A 21,426-nucleotide genomic window follows, 5' to 3' on the forward strand; every position below is an offset into this window, starting at 1 on the left:
TAAATCCCTAAAACAAAATCATCCCTTTATGGACAAGTCTAGGAAATCATCCTTTACCCAGTCTGTCTACACAAGTCACTGAGCACAGTAGGGGGCTCCTCCAAGACTAGTAGGAAAAAACTGAGCCCCAAGGCTATAAGTATATTCAAATCCTTCCAGTGTCCAGAACTACACTGTTCCACATAGCCCAACTGACACAGTGTCTGCTGAACATCAGATGTGACACTCATGTGAAATGAATGTGCTGTTAGTGTAGCTAAAAACAAGATTTGTGAGAATCCAGTCCTGTGGATACCTCATTTGTTAGAATACTCACCTGCATGATACACATGGCCACATGGCCCTGGTTTTGAGTCCTGGACCATATGAGCCAGAGAAAATGTTACATGCCTATAACCCTACCACTCTGGAGGCAGACAGGCAGAAGTCCAAGGTCGTCCAAGGTCGTCCTCAGCAACACAATTACTTTAAGGCCAGCATAGGCTACATAAACTATCTTAAACAAACAAAAAACATGGAAAAAAGAAAAATACTGATAACTTATTAATTTCAGTCTCATGATTAAATGCTGCTGACTGGGTATATTAGATATAATGTATTATCTAATTAAGTAAAATTAATTTTACTTACTACTTTTTTTCTTTTCAAAGACTACTATAAGGGGCAGGAGAGATGGCTCAGCGGTTAAGAGCACACTGACTGTTCTTCCAGAGGTCCTGAGTTCAATTCCCAGCAACCACATGGTGGCTCACAGCCATCTGTAATGAGATCTGATGCCCTCTTCTGGTGTGTCTGAGGATAGTTCCAATGTACTCATTAAATAAAAATAAATAGATTTAAATAAATAAATCTACTTATTTATTTATTTAATAAATAAATAAACTATTTTTTTTATAAAATACTATAGATTTATATACTATGTGGTTTCCGTTTTATTTATACTAGATAATTTAGGTAACAATAAGAGGATCTTTAAAATATTACACTGGAAAGAAGATGGCAGGACCTGATTCTCCACCATCCAAAGCTAGAAGGACAGCTGACACCTGTCATCACTACAATGAATAAGGCCCTGAAGACAAAGATGGAAGGGAAACACAGCTTTGCTCTAATGCTAATAAACCAGAAAGGCAGAAAGGAGAAGGACTTCATATGCAGTTAGCACTGGTAATGGGAGGACAAAAATCGTTGGACTTCAAACTGCTGCTCTTGGCCAGGCTCCACCAGCGCACATTTGTGATGTCAGCACTCAGCCTCAGTAGGAGAATCACAAGGTGAAGGCCAACATGGACTACAGAACAAAACTAAAGCTGCTGCCTGCCGACCCCTGTGCTCTTCCGATCACTCATGCCAGCTTTTAAGGGGTTTCTAAGAAGGATGTCACTCTCAAGTCTAATCTACCAGCCCTATTTTTTTCCCACCACTAAGCACATAGGAAAACTTGAAAATTTCCACAAGGTGACCCCATGTGCTACTATCTCAAGGGAAAGAATCAAGTTTTCCTAATTTAATTATTCTTCTATTTTTGCAATTCAAAATCCCTACTGAGAGATTGAAAGAACAGAAATGGGAAGCCCTGTCCTGTCTTCACTGATGGTGGCCAGCACTTACCCCCTGGAACAACTTACTCAGTCTCTTGGCTGCCTCCAGAGCCTCCTGAGCAGTGTTGGCAACAAAGAACCTCTGCACTCTCACTCCATGCTCTGACATGAGCTTCTTGCTCTGGTATTCCTGCAGGTTCAGCCATCTTCGGGGGGTTAAGTGACCCGCCTAGGAAGGGAGGAGAGAACACTCAATAACAGGAAGAAGAACACTGTCTTATAGGTACAATCGACCATCAATGACCAACACTCAGCTTAAAGAGACATTTAAAATAAATCTGCCATGCTTTTTTAATCAAAAATGCCCCAAAAAACCCCGTTATACACACAAACAGCAAGAGAAACCAAGAGAGAGCAAGAGAGCAACAGAGAGAGCGAGAGAACGAGAGAACGAGAGAGCACACAAGAGAGAGAGACAGACAGACAGACAAAGAGTTTGGGAGAGGCATGGAAACAGAAGAGGTACTGTGCTTGGAAGATAGAAAAATCACTGAGAGAGAGAGGGGCCAGAGAAGGTAATAAGGGGTAAAGAATTTTTAAATTATATACATAAATAAACATGTCATAATGTGATTCCCACATGACATTTTCATGCTATTAAGTATGTACCTAAGAAAATTATAAAACATATACGTCTGTGTATAAATATACCTTTACATGAAATTCTCTCAATTTGGGCTGATAATGTTCCCTCCTAGAGCCAAAGACCCCTACATCTAACAAAGCCCCTACACCAAGCATAAGAAGGCCCCTTTTAAGTTGCTGGCCAGGGTTGACCAAGAGAATCCGAAAACATTATAGGCTCTTGCTATTGCCCTTGGTTGGCCCTGAAAAGTGGAAGATAAATAAATCCCTACTGCTGAAGACACGATATACTTCAGATACAATGCCCTGGAACCCCTGAGCTGGAAGTAACCTGAATGCCTCCTCCCTGAGGACTAGCTTTCATGGCACCACAAGGAACCATGAATGGTCCCAAAGGAAGAAAGCAAACAGCAGTCTTCCCTGGCTACGATACCTATGACCCACAACAACCAACAAGACGCGATGACCCTAAGGGTACAGTAGTGGCACGCAGACTTTGGCAGTGACCAACAGTCCTCTAATTATACGTAAGACTTGCTCAACAAGAAGGAAATCATGTTTAGTACTAGAAACCTCACCAGCTATTCCGGGCTAGGGAAATCATAGACCTTGGAGGAGACTCTACAACCACCACTTTACTAAACCAGCACAATTCTAAATGTTTATTCTTATGGCCAGAGAGAAGTGCAGTCCTAATCCCTCATCAAGAAAACTTCTTTTAGCAAGCAGACCTCTACAGAAAACCACAACCAATCAAAATGAAGCCCATTTATTTACAAAAACAACCCCCTCACCTAAGGTTTAGGAATCATTGCAGAAGAAAGCCAAAAAACATTCCCGGGGGACCAGGGAGTTTGCTAAGATATTGTGTCTCCTAGTAATTTCAGAAGCTACATACAAAAGGTCTCACCAACAAGACCTCCTAAACAAGGGCTGAACGAGATAGCAACAGTAGACATGCTAATGTGGACAGGAGAAATCCCAAGAGACCTACACAGAGAACTACTGGCAATTAAGGAATGCTGAGCACCGGAGAAACAGTTTTCCCAGATCAGAACAGCAACTGGATATCCAATACCCAGACGTCAGCCCTGAAAACATATATACAAGTAACATCATACAGACTAAGCAGGTTGTATTTAGGAATATATATGCATATATGTATGTAACAGCAATATTAATGAAAGAAGCAGCCATGAATTAGAAAAAGCAAGAAGGGTTTATGGAAGGGTTTAGAGGGAGGAAAGGGAAGGGGAAAATGATGTAATTATGTTATAATCTCAAAAAAATAAATAAGTGAAGTTTAACTGTCATAGTGAAACTCTTAATAGATGTTAATTTTAACTCTCAAGGTGGTAAAAATAGAGTAAGTTCAATAGCTTAGGTACAGAAAGACCATCTGTGTAAGTTTCTGGTTTTCGTATTGTTCTAGAATTGTGTCAGATGCTCACATCGGAGGAAGTAGGCAGGCAAAGGATCATGGGACTGTTCCAGGGTGTTTCACTTCATCTTTACTGTAGCTTTTTGTGAGCTGGTAAGTACAGATCAGAAGTTATTCTGGAGAAACTTTAAAGGTCCACACATACAGCTGTGCCTCCCTCACTCACCAGGCACAAACAGGGAAAGCTCACAGCATTATCCTAACAACTAATATAAACCATTAATTATACTCAAGAAAGTCTTAGGAGAAATATTTTTAACTCTAAAAGGTCATGGAGCCACAGATTAATTTACTTCTTTCTTTTCCTTTTTAAAAAATTTTCTAAATGTGTGTGTATATGAGCTTGTGTGAGTTTCTGTGTACCAAATGTGTGCTGGTGCCTGTGGGAGTCAAAGGCTGTCAGACACACTGAAGTTACAGACAGGTCTTTGTGAGCCATGTGGTATGGATGCTGGGAACCGAACTCGGGTCATCTGGCAGAGTAGTGCATCCTCTTAATGGCTGAGCAATCTTCCCAGCTCCCAAATCTCTTCTTAATTTTAGTTTCTAGTGGAGCCTAGATAGGTACTTGAATGACGAGATCTCACTCGTATACCAACACTGAGCACAGTTACCTGAGAATCCTCATTACAATACTACCATTCAGCTGCAGTTGGATAGTATAGAGTCTTGCTTAAGATGGCAATACAAGTGGGTTTTTTTCCAAAATGCACTATCAATTACTTTTTAATTTATGTCAAAAGAATATAAAGAACAAGATGAGAACCAAGTAAATTACTTTTGTATTTTATCCAGTAATATCGATGGCATATCCTACCAAAACTATATATCTCCTTTTCAATGAAAAAGGAATACATTTGGTTATGTTTACACCCATGAGTCATCATATGGGAACTTACAAGAGATGATTATCCATTAACACAAATTAAATGTTTAATCATAGCTAGATGTCAAAGCTGGCAGAGGGAAAAATAACCTGATATGCAAACCCTACTAGCTTCTACATTCTCCATGAATGTCCAAGTGTCAGACTGACCACACTGTTGAGAGCCTAAGGGCTGTGCACAGGAGCTTCAATCACTTTCAGAATCTCCGAAGTGTCCTTAAAATGTCATCTCCTGTAACCTCCAAATGAGGATGCATTCATGAACTCTCTCAAACAGGGGATCCACTGAGGCTCACAGGTATGTCCAACCTGAGGCTCACTGACCATGTATACCCCAGAATAGCTGTAAATATGCTCCAGCACATTTGTGGAACACGGTGTGGCACCATAATGCCAAACGGTTAGACACCCCTGATAGACCCTTATAAAGAAATGAGCTTCTACTCAAGGGTAATGTGTTCTAAACTTTCTGACATCCTTAGGAGAATATCTTACTTGTCAGATAGAAAATATCAAAAATAACTCCAAAGGAATAAACCCCACCTTTTGTTCCCAATACAAAGAATGTTCCAGTTCCAGAAACTGCCTACCTCTAAACTAGAAAGGTAACAGTTATGCCTTAGGACTTGAAATAAACATAATTCACATACACTTATAAAGTATTCAAACTTTGATATGATCAAGCCTAAAGATAGCCCCTCCCACCCACCTATATATATTAATATATATTATATATTAATATAATTATGTTTATATTGCTTACAATGTTAATATTGAAACTGATTATAACTCTTCTTTAAAATTAATAATACTTAGATAAAATCCAATGTAGGACCAAAAATGCTCACACCATCTACTTTTTAATACTTTATAATCTTACTTCTGACTTTGTAAATCTTAATGAAACATTAGTAAAATAACACAAATTTGATAAAGGAACACATTCAAAGCCTTAATAGTCTATTGCATTCCACACAAAATTCCAAGAAAAACATGAGTTTAAGGTATTTAGTAAAAGCCATCTAAGGTAAGAAAACATTAAATGTTACACACATGTCATTATCAGGGACTGCTTTTAAAAGGCAAATGGGAAGAATCAATAGATTAGGCCTATGTTGACATACCAATTTAAAGCCATTAACCAAAGAAGAAAAAGTACAGTTTGAAAAGCACATTTGAGAGAAACTAAAAACAGCCACAGTGTGGTCACGGTCAATTCCTTTTCATTAGACTACTGGCCGTATTAATTTCAGATATGTTAATGCAATCTGCTCCAAACTAATTGCAATTGATCCAGAGACCAGCATCAAAGACATATAATACATATTGACTGATTCTACATTGACCCAAATGAATGCCAGCTTAAAGTCGCTTGCTCTTAAATTGAAAACCAAGACAGTGAGCAGACTTGCAAGGCCTGTGCTAACACCCTATCACTCCACAAAGTAATAGAAGCATCAGATGACCGTGCTCAACCAAAAACTTGGTAGGACAGTGTCACTGACTACAGCTCAACTTCTCTAAGTCATCTCTACTTCTTAACAATTTGTGCTGGGTTGAGGAGGTGGCTTAGTTGGCAAAATGCTTTCTGTACAAGCATGAAGACCTGAGTTCAATCCCAGAGCTCACGTAAAGCTAGACAAGGGAGCATGTGTTTAATAATCTTAGACGTGAAAATGGGCAAAAACTCAGCTGCCAGTCATCCAGCCTAGGCCTACTTGGCAAGTTCCAGATCAATGAGAGAGCCTGTCTCGAATGAATGAATGAATGAATGAATGAATGAATAAATAAGGCATATGGTACCAAAAGAACAACACCCAAGGTTGTCCTGTGGACCACAAACACACACACACACACACACACACACACACACACACACACACACACAAGCACTCACACCTACAAATGCATGCACATCCACACATCCAGCACATCCACCAACAAATGTTACATACATATGTGTATGCATGTATGTAGATATGTATTCATGGGTGTGAGTATATGATCTTTCTGCTAAGTCCATGCAAGAACCATTTAGTCTGCTTCTGCATTGTTAGGGGTAAGAAGTTTGCTAAGAAAATGAATAGTGAACAGTATGCTACAAATAATAATAACCACTTCTGGACATCTCTGATAATTTTTCTGCTTTTGTTGAGTGCTGTGATGTATTAGACATTTCACTATGTGCTCTTGTGATCTATTGGCTGAAGCCATCATGAAGTCATTTATTACTCTGGAGCTGTCATTAGTGCAAACCCATAATACTCTCAGCCTTCTTCCTTTTGCTAAAATTAGAAGATACTACACCACTAACTCCAGCCATTAAGGCCCTGGACACATGCCTTATTATGTGTGACAGAGCCAGACAAACATCAGATCACCACTCCCCACCTCATCTTGGTCTTTGTTCTTCCCCCACTCCCTTGACAAGAGGAGCATTCAAAACAGAAGACAATCTATCAGCCACAAGTTTGAAAGAGAGATACCCAGAGGTGGCTCATAACAAACATGTAATAAAAAGTAAGCCTCGGTGGACTTTAGACATTGTGATCTGGGGTCATTCTTACTGCAGACCAAACTCACCTAGAACAGAGCCTAGGAAACTTGTGTATGTAACCATCTTGCAGATAAGAAAAATCTAAGCAGATGTGTAAGTCACTAGGTTAACATCATAGGCAAGAATAAAACAGAAAGCTTCTGTAACTATAGTTACTGATCAACTAACATGATTGGTTCCCTGTGTTTATGTTCTGGCCCCATGTTTTCGGGGGTCCCTTAATAATACAGTCTGAGGTAGAGGTGAGGAAAATGCTTGCCTCTTCAAAAGACTGAAGATTTACAGGGAATAGAACCTGCATAAAATGTTGGCACAGCACATAACTGGAAAAAGGCAATTGCTGCAGGCTGTGGGAAGGAGATGGAAAGGTAACATTATCCTGAGAAATACAAGAATGGCAGGAAAAGAGCTACATGTTAAAACCTTAAGGCCTACAACAGTATCTTCAGTGCAGAAGCTAGCAAGGTCATCCTCAAGTGCCTCGCCAACTCTGGAATGCAAATGACAAAAGGAACTTCACAGGTCACCAAACTCGGGGCCTTCTCTTGTTTGCCCTAGTTACCACAAAGCCTCCCATTACCCACAGGGGATGCTATCTAGAGGATGCGGTATGAGATTTAGGAGGATTCCTGAAACTGAAAATGATGATACTAAGCCCATACACTCTGCTTTCCTATCTATACTTACCTATGGTAAAATCTAATTTACAGGGTTGAAAATAAACAATAAACTAGAATTACAATAACATTAAAATTGGTTATTCAAACTCTGTAAATTATTTCTAGAGTCTCCTAGGTGTTTTTTTTTTTTAACTATTAACTACAAGAAGTAATGTGGGACCAGGTAGTGGTGGCACATGCCTTTAATCTCAGCACTTGGCAGGCAGAGGCAGGCAGGCAGATCTGAGTCTGAGGACAGCCTGGTCTGGTCTACAGAGTGAGTTCCAGGGCAGCCCAACAAACAGAAGCAATAAGGACTCTTCCTGATTTTTGCCTGCTTGCCCTCTGATCTACTTGCTATGTTCCTCAGCCAATCGCTTGACTTTGAGACTTTGTTCGTAGATCAATCAGTGGAAAGAAGGCGCCAAGGCCCTGACTTCTCTTTCCGCATGGGGCAGCATCTCCAGCAGGACTGTTTCTCCTCTGAAGCAACAGGACCTTCCTTCCTTCTACCAGCCTACCTGTCCTCCTGCCATGACTCATGCTGGTCTTGACCTGTTCATCACCAAGAACTCGGTCTGCTCAACCTCCCCCGCAGCTCTGCTTTCCAACGATTCTAGCAACCTTTATAACTGAGTTTTGCCCCTTGTGAACAATGGTAAACGATCCACCTGTGCATCGCCTTGTGGAGCCCTGACGTGGAGCTTCCAGAGTAAGGAAGTGGGTGCACTGGCTCACTACAGAGGCCATTTGATCCTGTGCTGAGGAACTCACCTTTTGAGGTTCCAAGGTACAAAGGGTCCTCTGGGATCTATCTTCCTCCTTTTTAATCAGAAACCTTGAGGAGAGGAAGTGGCTTGCCCAGGATCATGTATAAAACCAGGGGTTGTCTAAAATCTGGACTAATTCTTATTTTCTGTCCTTTCTGTACATGAACCTTTGACAAACAGACTACCTTAAGAACTGTGTCCCACTCCTCACCCAGCTGGTATGTGCAAGCACCCACTGCAGCTTCCTCGAGACTTGTACAATGGCCTTCCCATTGCTCTATCCCTTTTGCTTTTCTTTGACAGAGCAAGCATGTTTTATGCTGAGAGGGGAAGAGGAAATATGACTTAAAAGAAAAGTAACACATAAAGATTTCAGGGCCTTTGGGAGCATGGGAACAGAGGCAGAGAATGAAAATGAGAAGGCCAGAGATAAAAAGACAATGACTAAGCAGACAAAAATGCACAGGAAAATTCACAGCACAAAATTAGACAGCTACACTGTCTAAAAAAATGACAGGACTGAGAGATTATCTTCGCCCTGTGGTTTCAAAGTCAGAGTGTAGAGACAGCTGAAACAGCACCACAGTGGAAGGAAACAAAAAAGGCATGTCACTGTGCCAGGCGCCCCCTGGAGGCAGAATCTGTGAGCTTCAAACCCCTCACTTAATGTGGCATCATCAGCTGGACTTGGCCCAGAAGTCAGCCTCACTCTGGAATACAGCACAAGAGAACATTGGAAAGAGCCTTTGTCATAGTACAAAGCTAGAAATTAGATAGTCACCATATAAGAAACGCCTCTCGGCCAGAAGTAATAAAGATGCTATGGGGGGGGGGGTGTGATCTGTCACTGTGTAAGTCCCAGTGAGATAATACCTTTTGTACTCTTACCATCCACACAAACCAGTGGCACAAACACCTTCAAGGACAGCTTAGTAGCCATCCCCACTGGAACATACCTGGAATTCCATCACCTGAGAGGCTAAGGTGGGAGGGCCTTAGGACTGAAGCCAACTTTGAAGTGTGCCTCAAAACCACATTTTGGTGGTGCACGCCTTTAATCCCAGCACTTGAGAGGCAGAGGCAGGCGAATTTCTGAGTTCAAGGCCAGCCTGGTCTACAGAGTGAGTTCCAGGACAGCCAGGGCTACACAGAAAAACTCTGCATCAAAAAAAAAAAAAAAAAAAAAAACAAAAAAAAAAAAAAAAAAAAAAAAACAAAAAAAAAAAAAAAAAAAAAAACAAAACAAAAAAGAAAAAAGAAACACATTTAGTTATATTTCTTAAACATTTAATTGCATTTGTAAAAAGGAAAAGAAATCTATATTCTTTCCCTGGAAAGTCTATTTTTATGTATATACTACTACAGCATGCACCTGAGATATATATAAGATACGCCTGTGTATAATAATAATCAGAGTATTGAAAATGATCCAAATGCTACCAACCAGAAGATGGCTGAGGAAGTCATGACATGGTCAAATGGCAGCTGGTCCCAACTCACAATGGCTTCACCTAACTCTGTCAACTGTATAATGGTGGGAACATGCCTTCTCTCCCCGCCCCCAACTATTCTAATTTCTCCCTTCTATATAGTATTCCACAAACTAAATGAGCTACTTGGTACATTATTGTGAAATACATTGTGTAGGCCGATCTACCCAACTATAAGATGATAACTATTATAAGGGTGCTCAGGGTGAGCTTTCCTAGGCAAGGGATTTTGGCTTATGTGTGTTCACATGGGTAGTTCACGGTAGTTGTGTATGCTTTGTGGAGAGCTGCACGGCACTGTTCAGGAGGAGTCCACCTTGTTTGGGGGCTCCACTGGATAGGCCTAAAGCTCACCAACACATCTAGGTTAGCTGGCAGGAACTCTCCTGTCATTACCTCCCCATCACTAGGCTCACAAGTGGGTACTACCACACTCATGTTTTTTATGTGGGTTCTGAGGATCGAATGCAGGTCCTCAAGCTTGGTGTTAAGAACCTGATATTTTCAATCTATTATATGTTTAGTGGTACAAAATGACATTACAAGCAAGGAAACACCTGTTCAAGAAGCATATAAACTATCAGTGACCTCACAAGACCACCAGTATTCACATGTTGCCCTGCTTGTATTAAGAATGTCAACACTTTCAAAAACATGCATGGCACTCCAGAACTCTTGTTGTTGGTTACAGTGACCCAGAAGCCACAAGTAGAGATGATAAAATAAAGAATAAAAGCCACCTGGATAGAGCTACTCCATTGAAGAGAACAGTCCTTAGACCACCTTGCCTAAAAATCAGACAATGAGAAATAAGTCTTTGATATATTAGTCACTGAGTATTTGGGAATAATCATTATAGTTATCGATAGCCTATTATATCTGAGCATGCTAACACAGATTATTCTCCATGGCATATTGCAAAGAGAAACCACCATTACTAAAGAAAACCAGCAACCCAGGAAAACAGACTCTGACTAGACCAGGCACACTCAACACTTAGTAGAATATCATTTTTATTTCAGACATGTACACATATCAAGCAGTGTTCTGTATATACAAATAGATATGCAAGAAAGAGCCTAGTACCAATCATCTGACTGGGTTTGTTTGGGTTTTGGTTTTTGGGTTTTTTTCCATCCAGACGGAGGTCATCAATGGGAAATCACAGATAGGCTTCCCCAGTGTTGGTCCAGGTTGTTAAATGCCATGGCCCATTTATGAGCTAGGATAACAAACTTAGATGCTTATGGCTCTGGGTCCTGAGAACTAGGTGTATGGCTCCAAGCACTAGGTTCCTCACAGTTCCAGGTACTTGAATCAGGGGCTTATTGCTCTAGGCCTTGACTCTCAATGACCCTTCATGAGACTGCAGAAAGGCAGAGGGCATGGCAGCAGCTGGTATTACCGGCTGCACATCACAGCCAGCATGGCAGCTCTCAAGGCCTGGAAGCTAGGACTCTCAACACCTAACAGGATCTTATAGTAAGATCTCCAGTCTTGAGTATCAGGATCCACAGTCCTTAGGATTTGGCAGTTCCCTGGAACTCTTGCAGTGACCAGGACATGAACTCTCTCATCTTTAGAGACATTTTCTTCTACAGTCTTGGTTCCACTGTCACTCTCCTTTCTCAACTGTCCTTTGTGATCTAAGCTGCCTCTGTTCCTCAGTTTCTGCTTTCATTTGCTTACTAGAAGCACACTATGGCTTCCCTATTACCAGCTCGGCCTACTTTATCCATAATAAAGTTCACAAGTAGGCAAGAAAAGAGAAGCCTTTTATTAGCCCTGAAGCTTCAACATTTAAACAGTGCTGTGCTGAACCCAAAGCCTGAGCAGCAGCCTGGTTTACTCAACTAGGAAATGGTAAAGGTGGTCCTTTCCTATTGATGTAACAAAATACCATGATCAAGGGAACTGGAAAAGAAAGTGCTTAACTGAGCTTATGGTTTCAGATGTCTCAAGTCTGTGATGACAGAGAGAGCAAAAGCATGACAGCAGGAGTAACTGAGAGCTCACCCCTTGAACCAGAAAGAGGAAGCAGAGAGAACACACTGAGAATGGCAAGAATCATTTCAATAGAAAAATCCATCCCCAAAAACACATTTCATTGAATAAGGCCACACCTCCTAATCCTTCCCAAACAGTTCCACCAACCGTAGACCAAGTATTCAAATATATGAGCCTATGGAGGTCCACTCATTCATACCACCACAGTGGGACATGCAAATGTAGTAACTGTACCAAATCAACCACAGCCCAACTTCCAATTCATCAAGACCAATCAGAGCCAAAGACATGAACAACTCTAAAGTGGAAGTTTCTGGTTGTGCCATTTAACGCAGATTCATGTGATGTTTTACTGAAGCAGACTCATGTGATGTTTGGAGAGAGTATAAATAGGACTCAACAGTGATGGGACCACTGCATAGCAAGATGTACAACAATTCATTAGTCTTGAGTCTTTGCTGATCTTCACTTCATTGAGAGAGGCACAACAGAGAACATCCCTGCTGGTTCTAGTCACTGGAGTTGACTTCCGCTGATTCAAAGGCCTGGCTATTTCTGCTGAACTATGTCACCATTGCTGATTTGTGTTTGGTATCCTGACACTTCTGAAGGGTACTGCTGATATCCTGACAACAGAGATTGTGGAATCACGCCAAAGGACTGCTTCTAAATTGGTCCACATCCCCTTGTCCTATTTACCATCTTTTCTTCCCCTATCTTTGAATAGTGAGCTAGAAGCAATGAAAATCAATCTACTCTAAGAACAAGCATGAAAAGGAGTAATCAAATCCAGGTACTGACTCAACTAAGTCAGGTCTAACTTGTTGGGAAAATAAAGAGCGTGAGTCCTTTAACTGACAGAGTTCTTTAAATTCAAAATGGAATGGAGGTGGGAAGCTGTATTTCTCCGTTCCTCACACATGAGCTCCTGCTGTTAGCTATGAAGAAGCTCTTAAACCTCATTTCCAGCTCTCAACAACAACAGTGGAATGGCAACGAGGACTTAGCTGTGAACACCAGAAAAATATATTTCCTTCTCGTCACAGGCCCAGTGATGAAGGCAGATGCTCAGTAAGCTGTGGCAGGCCAACGTTAGTGTCTGTGATATTTTAGTTTTGCCAATGTTGTTCTGGATGCAAATGAATCCTCATAAATCTACCTTAGTCACACAACCTTGGACATACTGAGCTCAAATAAATGTGTTGGTGTCAAGGAAAAGACGATATAACTCAATGTGTCTTAATAGGAGTGTCATAAAATAAAAGGCTGGTGTGCTCCAAACAGGCCATGATGAAGTGGCCTCTTTAACTGGGCCATCTTGTGAAGAGATGATTAAGTGGAATACTAATTGTAAGAGGAGTAAGAATACCTTTTCCTTTCCGAGGGGCCTTGATGTTGACAATGCAGACTCGCTACCTTCTGCAGCCTGGGAACAGGCCAGAGCAGTAGAAAAGCAAGTGATCGGCCACGTGTGTGGAAAGGACCAGAGCAGGATGAAGACAAGAGTGGGAAGTTCAGGGTCTTCATCTGCAGTCACCTTTGAAAACAAATTAGCCTCTGACCAGACTCCATTTAGCCTAGACCTGTTTTGCATGTTGTAAGAAAATTAATTAGCCAGTTAATTAGACCCCTGTGGCTAAGTTCTTAAACTCTAAGCAGAGCTGAGAGGGATCTTCCTGGACCCTATCACATGGGAAGATGGCAGCTGAGCTGTCATCCCCCTTTATAAGATGAAGCAGACTCACAGGCCCAGATTCATGGCTGCTTGATGATTATGTGGGTTAATATATGCAAGTCAATCAAAATGCTCAAGATAAGAGCTCAGAAATGTTAGCTATTATTATTTAATACAAAATATAATGGAGGAAGAAACATGCAACACAGAAAGTCACTGGAATAAAAGTCATAGGAGGTCACATAAAGGAGAAGAGGAAAGCAGCCACAGTACCCTACTATTTTTTTTTTTTAAGTGCATTTGGGGAGGTATTTTTAAACTCTAATAGTGGAACTCTGGTGTGTGACTCACTCAACAATCACAGAAAGATAGAGCAGCTATTTACAATGAAAGCATCTTACAATTAATCAAGTAAACTCATGGTACACCCCACTTGAGCTAAGACTTTCCCATCTCAGACAAGGAACACTGAAAGTCAGACTGTCTGACTGACTGTCTGACTGACTGTCTGACTGACACTGAACTGACCTGTCTATGGTCACTCGAGTGGTTAAGTAATAGTGAAGACTCCAAGACCCTGCCTAAAAATGCTTTGGCCTTTCTATTAAACTGTGCGTAAACATATGGAAAAAGATGAAAAGATGTGTGTGTGTGTGTGTGTGTGTGTGTGTGTGTGTGTGTAGTATATACAAATTGATTAGGCAATACCAATAACCAATAACACTGGAGAAATGTCTGTGAATCCAATGGCAATAAAAAAGACCCAGCATTCGGGCTGAAGACTGCTTCCTGCTCATGGGAAGAACCCACGTTTGGTTCCCAGCACCTACATCATTGCTCACAACAATCTATAAGTCTAGTTGGGCTCTAGCTTCTTTGGCCTTTTCAGTTCAGACACCTATATGCACATGGCATGCATAAATTTACACAGACACATGCACACATAAATTTTAGGAAACTAAATTCTTTTTTAAAACAAAGCATTACCACGGGTAATGGTACTTTTGGATTCTATACTTAAATCACTCGACAGCTAGAGAAGAACATAGAGAAAAATAATTCACACTGAAAAGACCTAACAATATTGTTTTTCATCTTGAAATATACACTATTGATGAAACAGAGATGATAACCATGATGCTGCGGGACCTGAGTAATCAGCAGTGATGGGACATGAAACTTACCTAGAACAGATGACTGTAGGAAGAAATGTACTTTACAGTTTCCCGGCCAAGAGACCACACACGCAAGCTGTTCTTCACAGAAAAACAGCCTAGGATTAGACCCAGAGCTTCAGGCCGACTTTGCTCCACTATCTCTGATACATCAAGCTTGGAGGTCTAAGACCCAGCAGTAAGGCGGACAGCATCTGCTTAACAAACTAATAATACATCATCTGTCCTAACAGAAAAGAACCAAGAGTTAAGCTTCTGGACCATTCAGAAACTTGATTATGGCAGATTCTTATTTATAATTCCTTTCTCTTTGAGGTTCCTTAACAAACTCTTACTTTTTTGCTTTCTGATTGATTTGTGTTGGCATTTGTTTTGTGTCTGAGACAGGGTCAAATGCACTCCTGGAATTCCCAGTGTAGCCAAGGCTGACCTTCAACGTCTAGCAAGTACAGGACTAGAAGACTATACATCCACACATCTAGGTTATGTGAGGCTGGGCTTCACCTGGTGCTTCCTGTATACAAATGACTTCTATGTACAACAATCCATATCTAAGCCACATCCTTGGCCAGTGTTATATCCTTAAGTCTAACTGAATACTTGTGGATATCTGATTACCATGAAGTTTTAAAAGCTTCTATAGCCACGTCAACATTACTTCATTTAATTCACCCTAATAAGGGCTGGCAGAAATCCATTTCATGGACGAGCAAATGAAGGCTCAGAGAGGTGTAAAGCTTGCTCAGGTTGAGGATGCTTAGAAGAATCACACTCCAAACCCATGCAGAGCCTTTGATTGGCAGTTGAGATGAAAATGGTGACAATGGAGGCAGTTGCTGAGTCGTGGAGCCAACTGGGGAAGGACAAGGGGTTGTGGTAAGGTGGAAAGCTTTGACTGCAGAGAGGCATGGGCTGTGGTGAACACAAGGTTCACTGGGAAAACTTGGAGCCTGGGTGAAAGAGGATGCTGGATGGGTTTCAATAAGTCAAAAGAATTAAGATTCTCAGAGATACTGCCTCTTTCTTTTTATCCAGAATTCAGCAGAAAGCAACATATTTTTTTAAGCAACGGGGGCGGGTGAACTCCTTGTAGTAAGGACAAATGCCCAGAGGAGAATTCCCTTCCTGATTTTGCACAGCTCCTCTGCCAGCAGCAGAGAAAAGAAAGAAACATGCGACCTTGATAAACACTAGCACACCAGCACAACAGCAGAAACAGACATGGAAAAGGATCTAAAACCCTGAGCTGCATCCTTTCCAAATGCCTGCCAGCATCTGCAGTTTCCAAATTCTCTGACCCTGGCCAGAGAATGTAGCAGCCTTATGCTATTGCAGAAGAAAAGCACCTTCATTCTGCATTGTGAGCAGAAGTAGGCAACACTGATTTGTAGATAAACAAACTAAGGCAGCATAAACATATCCTGGCACTGAACTCTACAGTGCTTTCAAAGTCCACAGCAAAACTCATGTTGAAGCTTAATCCTTATTGTGAAGTATTAAGAGGCGGACCTTTATGAAGTGACTAATTACTAAATGGATTAATCTGTCTGTTTGTGGATTAGTAGATTAACAGCTTATCTCAAGGTCTGCTGCTATAAAGTCAGTTTGGCCCAGTCTCTTGCATGTGTTCCTCTCACTACTGGGAACCCAGTAAGGCGGCTCTCAACAAGAAGACGCAGGCCCTGGCCTTGAACTTTCCAGCCTCTAAAGCAGTAAGAAATAAATGTGTTTTCTTCACAAATTACCTATGATATGATATACCACCATCGCAACAGAAAATGAAGACAAAGCCTCTCCATGGTAACTGCCAGAAGCGATACATGTTCACATACATAACAGTTTTCCTCTGTGCACCTAGATTTACAGTGGACCCGGAGTTTGCCATCCAGATGTATAGGTAAACAGACAAGTTCTCTGCTAGCAAAAAGTCATTGGCCCAAGAGTGGAGCCAAGGAAGAAAGGGAGGGATGCTCAACCGGTGAATGTGATTAAACAGAGTGGGAAGTGCTAGGTAGGACATAAAGGATGCATGAGGAGCCAGGTGCCAAGTGTAGACTGTGTCACTTCCTCCAAAGAATGGCATTTATGCAGAGACCTGAGGCTAGAGAACAGGCATATATGTGAAGAAACTCCAAGGAGGAGCACAGGAGGCTGGCAGGCCTGACTATTCCAAGACTCTGAGAGAAAAGGCTAGGATGCAGCTAAGAATGCTAACAATGGGGAAGATTAAAAAGGGCCAGGCCCGTGCACATCAATGCAGGCTGCTGTTGTAGCTTACACTTAATTTAAGCCATGTTTGAAGCAGGTTGATAAGATCAATGCACTAGGCTGGGGCACTCGAGAGGAAGAGGAAAAGACATATGATCTCTGAGAGTTGGAGGCCAGCACTGTCTATATAACGTGCTCCAGGCCAGCCAGAGCTACAGAGTGAGACTGTCTCAAAAAAATATAAAATAAATTAAAACAAAATAGAATAAAATAAACTATCAAAACCAGAGTTTGGAAAAGTGACTCTGTCATCTTCGTAGTTAAGTGAGTGCTGTAATATACAAACCAGGGTCAGCAAAATTTCAGCCAAGGGCCAAAGTATAGAACACTAGAGATGGTCTCTGCTGCAGTTAATCCAGCTCTGCCTCTACAGCCCAGAGGAGCCACCCAGTAACAGACAACGAATGGGCATGTTCTGATAAAGCCTTAGTTACAGACAGCAGGCTTTGCTACCCCTCAGCTTCCCTGCAGGGAACATGGTGAAAACAGACTGAGGTGAAGGGACTCTGGATAGACTGGCAAAGCAAATGCTTGCAAAGTGACCAGACAGAAGCTGAAGAAAACAACCTAGAACAGTATTGGCATCCGGTAATCTTAATGCAAACAAATGTGCTGACTGTAGGAATTCCCCAGCAATTTAAAAAAAAAAAAAAATTTCTTTAGAAACAACACCTGCAGTTTTGCTCAAACTGGCCTCTGTCATCCTCTTAATTCCTGACATCCCCGACATCATTCCACTGCAATGGAGCAGCCTGCCTGCTCTTAAGATCTTGCAGGTTTCTCACATATTTAGTCTTAATCCTCGTGGGTTACAGTGAACTACCTGCTATGGCTCCAGCCTGCTACAATAGATGGGGTGAGCTTCTCCCCAAGGAGAAGGCGCAAGGACTTTGGTGACAATCTGTACGAATAACCAAAAAGAAATGAGGAAGGATCAAGGCCAGGTGGTGACACAGCTTGTGATCCCAACACTTGGGAAGGTGTGGGAGGAGATCAGGCGTTCAAGGCCACCTTCAGCTGCAGAGCAGGTTGGAAGTCAGCTGATTCAACAAGAGGCCTTATCTCAAAAAGAAAAAAATTGCATACGAAAAGGAATACTGAAAATGTTCCAAGTTATTGAAACAGCTCTTGCAATGCATTATTAACACAAGCAGATATTTTCCCAAGCAAAACAGGAAAACAAGCAACAGGGAGAAGGTGAGCCATAGACAGCAGTTATGCACACTGGAATATGAAAGGAATTTATAGAAAAGCTTCTTAGAGACACATGTATGCCAGTGTGTCAGAGGAATCTGAAGGGGAAGGCTTAGGCCAGTGATGGGCATCAGAAGACGCTGTGTGGGTCTGAGACAAGTCACCATCAGCACTTATGCATTATGCTTTTAATTGTACTGTGATCCAAACAAGTAACACCTAAACTACTTCACCCTGCACTCACAGGTGACTATGGAATTAGTCTTATGTTCTCCACCTTTCTAAGAAAAATATTTGCATGCTTAATATAATAGCCACATGTAATTCCATGAAGACTTGATTTATTAATCAAAAAATAAGAAAGCTAGAAAAGTAACTTTTCTAATTACCTTTAATAAGACTAATAATTTTTCAATTATATTTCTCATTGATTTTTTTTTCTTTTCTTAGCTTTTAATTACTTTTAAAAGACTAACGAGATCTGGAAGAAATCTGAGATCACAGCATGCCAACAGTTCATGTTATAAATGGGAGCCAGGGCCTGCAGGTGGCAGGGGCCCTCCTTCGGCCTGCTGCTTTCTCAGCGAGCTATAGAACTCTCAGAAGCATCCAGCCCCAGGCCTGGGCACTGGGCCTCTGCATGGATGCTACATCTCTATGGGACAGAGACCCTCCCAGTGGGAAGAATAACGACAGTCAGCATGGTTCATCTTGACTAGTAATTTGATGGGTCTTAAAATCATCAGGGAAACAAAGCTCTGGAATTTCTGTGAGCGAATTTCCAAGGGGTTAACTGAGGTGAGAAGACACATCCTAAATGTGGGTCACACCACTCTATGAGCTAAGGAACCAGTCGAGTAAAATGGAGAGTGCATGCTCCACCCCTACCTCATAACTGGTATACAGGTAAGCAGCCACTTCACACTTCTCCCTCAAGGCCTCCCACCATGACAGACTGTATCCCTCAGACTGGGAGCTAAGAAAAGACCCTCTTTCCTCAGTTGCTTTGCCAGGTATTTTGTCACCCGAGATACGCTGTGGCATATTCCTTAAAATTTGAGTTTCTGAAGCTCATGTAGAATGTGAATTAATAACTTTAGAAGTAACATCATGAAAATCAGGACGATGCTTCATCATAGTTTTTCCCGAGTGAGAGTGTAAGTAGGTGTGGGTGTGTGTCTATGTGCCCATGCACACCACTCTTGGCACTCATTGAAATGAGCCTCCGGTGGCAAAGGAAGGTTTGCTATCAAAAGTCCTCGTTATGTGAAGTGGTCACTGCAAACCAAATCAGTATATTCTATTAACACAATAGCCATGGGCGCATTCCTCCCAAGTTCCAAGGGGAGGAGGACATTTTTATTCTTGGTCCATTAGCTTCTCAGCAACCACACCAGCTTTACACATTTACACATGGCATCAGAGCAATCATATCTAATATTCAGAAAGGAAGAATTAGTATAACATTTTACTCCAACTGCCCCACCCAAACACATCTGTCCTGACACTAAGTAAAGCAGATGTGCTTGTTCAACACCACCCCACCCCCCAAGCTGCCTAGGCTGCTGAGAGGAAACAGCACACATCTGTAACCCCAGAGCACTGGCTGGGGCTGTGGTCTCCAGTTCAGATAGGTCCTTCAGAGCCTGGATCCCATTCTCCATCACCCTCAGTTCCCAATTTTGAGTCCTCCCTGAGTGACACCCACACCCCACAGTCTTTTCCAATAAATTCTGTTAGAAACTTGCAAGGTGCAGACTTGATTTCAATCAGCTCACTCCTGCTCCTTCAATAATCTAATAGTGCTCAACAGCTGAGGGTACATTTGAGTTTAATGGGATTTACCTGCTAGCAATAGACTTCTCATGGCTTCTTTATAGCCACAGTTTTGAGCAACCTGGCTAATTCAATCTCACAGGCTCACCTGTCATCCTGGAAGCTGAAGCAATGACTTGGAGGAGAGTAAATGAGCGACCTTTGTGGGGAAATTCCTGAGATCATCTTTCTGACATTCTGCACTTTCTCACTGCAGAATACTAATTGGTGTCAGGGAGGCCTGCGGTCCACTGCTTGTGTTGAGAAAGGTGTTCTCTGTGTGTTTAGAAACTTTGCTGCTGTTGTTGATGAATGCAATATTACTGCAACAGAAAACTAGATTTTTAGTTTGAAAGTTTTTTCTTAAAAAAGATTATAATCTGTAGGATTAAATTCTATTGCATTCATTCTCCAATAAATTCTACATAAAATGGCTAAGCTACACAAGAAGACCATATGCTGAGACTTGCAATCTGCATAAGCTATCTCTTCTTGTGCAGTGATTTGGGTTTCCTTGGCTGAGAAGAGGGAGAGAATTGCCTCAATTGTGTGTGTGTGTGTGTGTGTGTGTGTGTGTCACACAAGAGGAGATGTGCATGCTAAGTGTGCATGCAAAAGCCAGAGAAGTTCTGATGTTTTCCTCTACCTTTTCCCTAGCAACTGTGTTCTCTCAGTGAACCTGGGCTTGCTGTTTCAGCCAGGCCAGAGGCCAGGAAACTTCAACAACCCTCCACACACACAGCACTGGAGCTGGAGCTATATCTTTTTACAAGGGTGCAAGGGATGAAACTCTAGTTGTCCTGTCTATGCAGCAGGCCCTGTCCCTTCTCCCTGGTGAAGATGCCTTCTTCACCTAATGTGAGGTGCCTTTTCCCTGGACTGCCTTACCTTTAGCTGAATGTATAACCACAGAAAGCAAACTCTAAGGTAGCTCTCAGAAAACTGGGAGCTGTATTCCACAGTGCAGAATGCATGCCACGCACTGTCCTCCAGGGAACCAAGGGAAGAAATGTTGCTGTTCATCTCAAAGGCCAGTATGAGGATCAGGGACTCAGAAAAGCATCTGCAGATACAAGCACAGTGGCACAGCAGACAATCTGACACTTAATAGGTAAGCAGCAAGGAAAGTTAGCTTTAATCAAACCTATACTCCTGTAAAGCTGAAGGAATCAAAGGACCTAAGAAACACCAATCCAGGTAACACTTATTTCAGGAGTTAATGTGAGACTGTATCATCATTACAGTTTAACAAAGTCCAAAGAAAACGAGAATGAGGAGCAGACCATCAATGCTGTGTGTCTTC

The 21,426-nt window shown here is 41.8% G+C and overlaps 1 protein-coding gene across 1 annotated transcript in view; it reads right to left on the reverse strand.

Moving 5' to 3' along the window:
• Positions 1 to 21,426, reverse strand: part of Suclg2 (succinate-CoA ligase GDP-forming subunit beta) — a 232,852-nt gene that overhangs the window by 170,471 nt on the left and 40,955 nt on the right. The window contains exon 2 of the mRNA XM_034512316.2: positions 1,629 to 1,770. Coding sequence (XP_034368207.1) covers positions 1,629 to 1,770 — 142 coding nt within the window. The remainder of the gene's footprint in view (positions 1 to 1,628; positions 1,771 to 21,426) is intronic.

Source organism: Arvicanthis niloticus, chromosome 9 (assembly GCF_011762505.2).
Source record: "Arvicanthis niloticus isolate mArvNil1 chromosome 9, mArvNil1.pat.X, whole genome shotgun sequence".
Lineage (NCBI taxonomy): Eukaryota > Metazoa > Chordata > Mammalia > Rodentia > Muridae > Arvicanthis > Arvicanthis niloticus.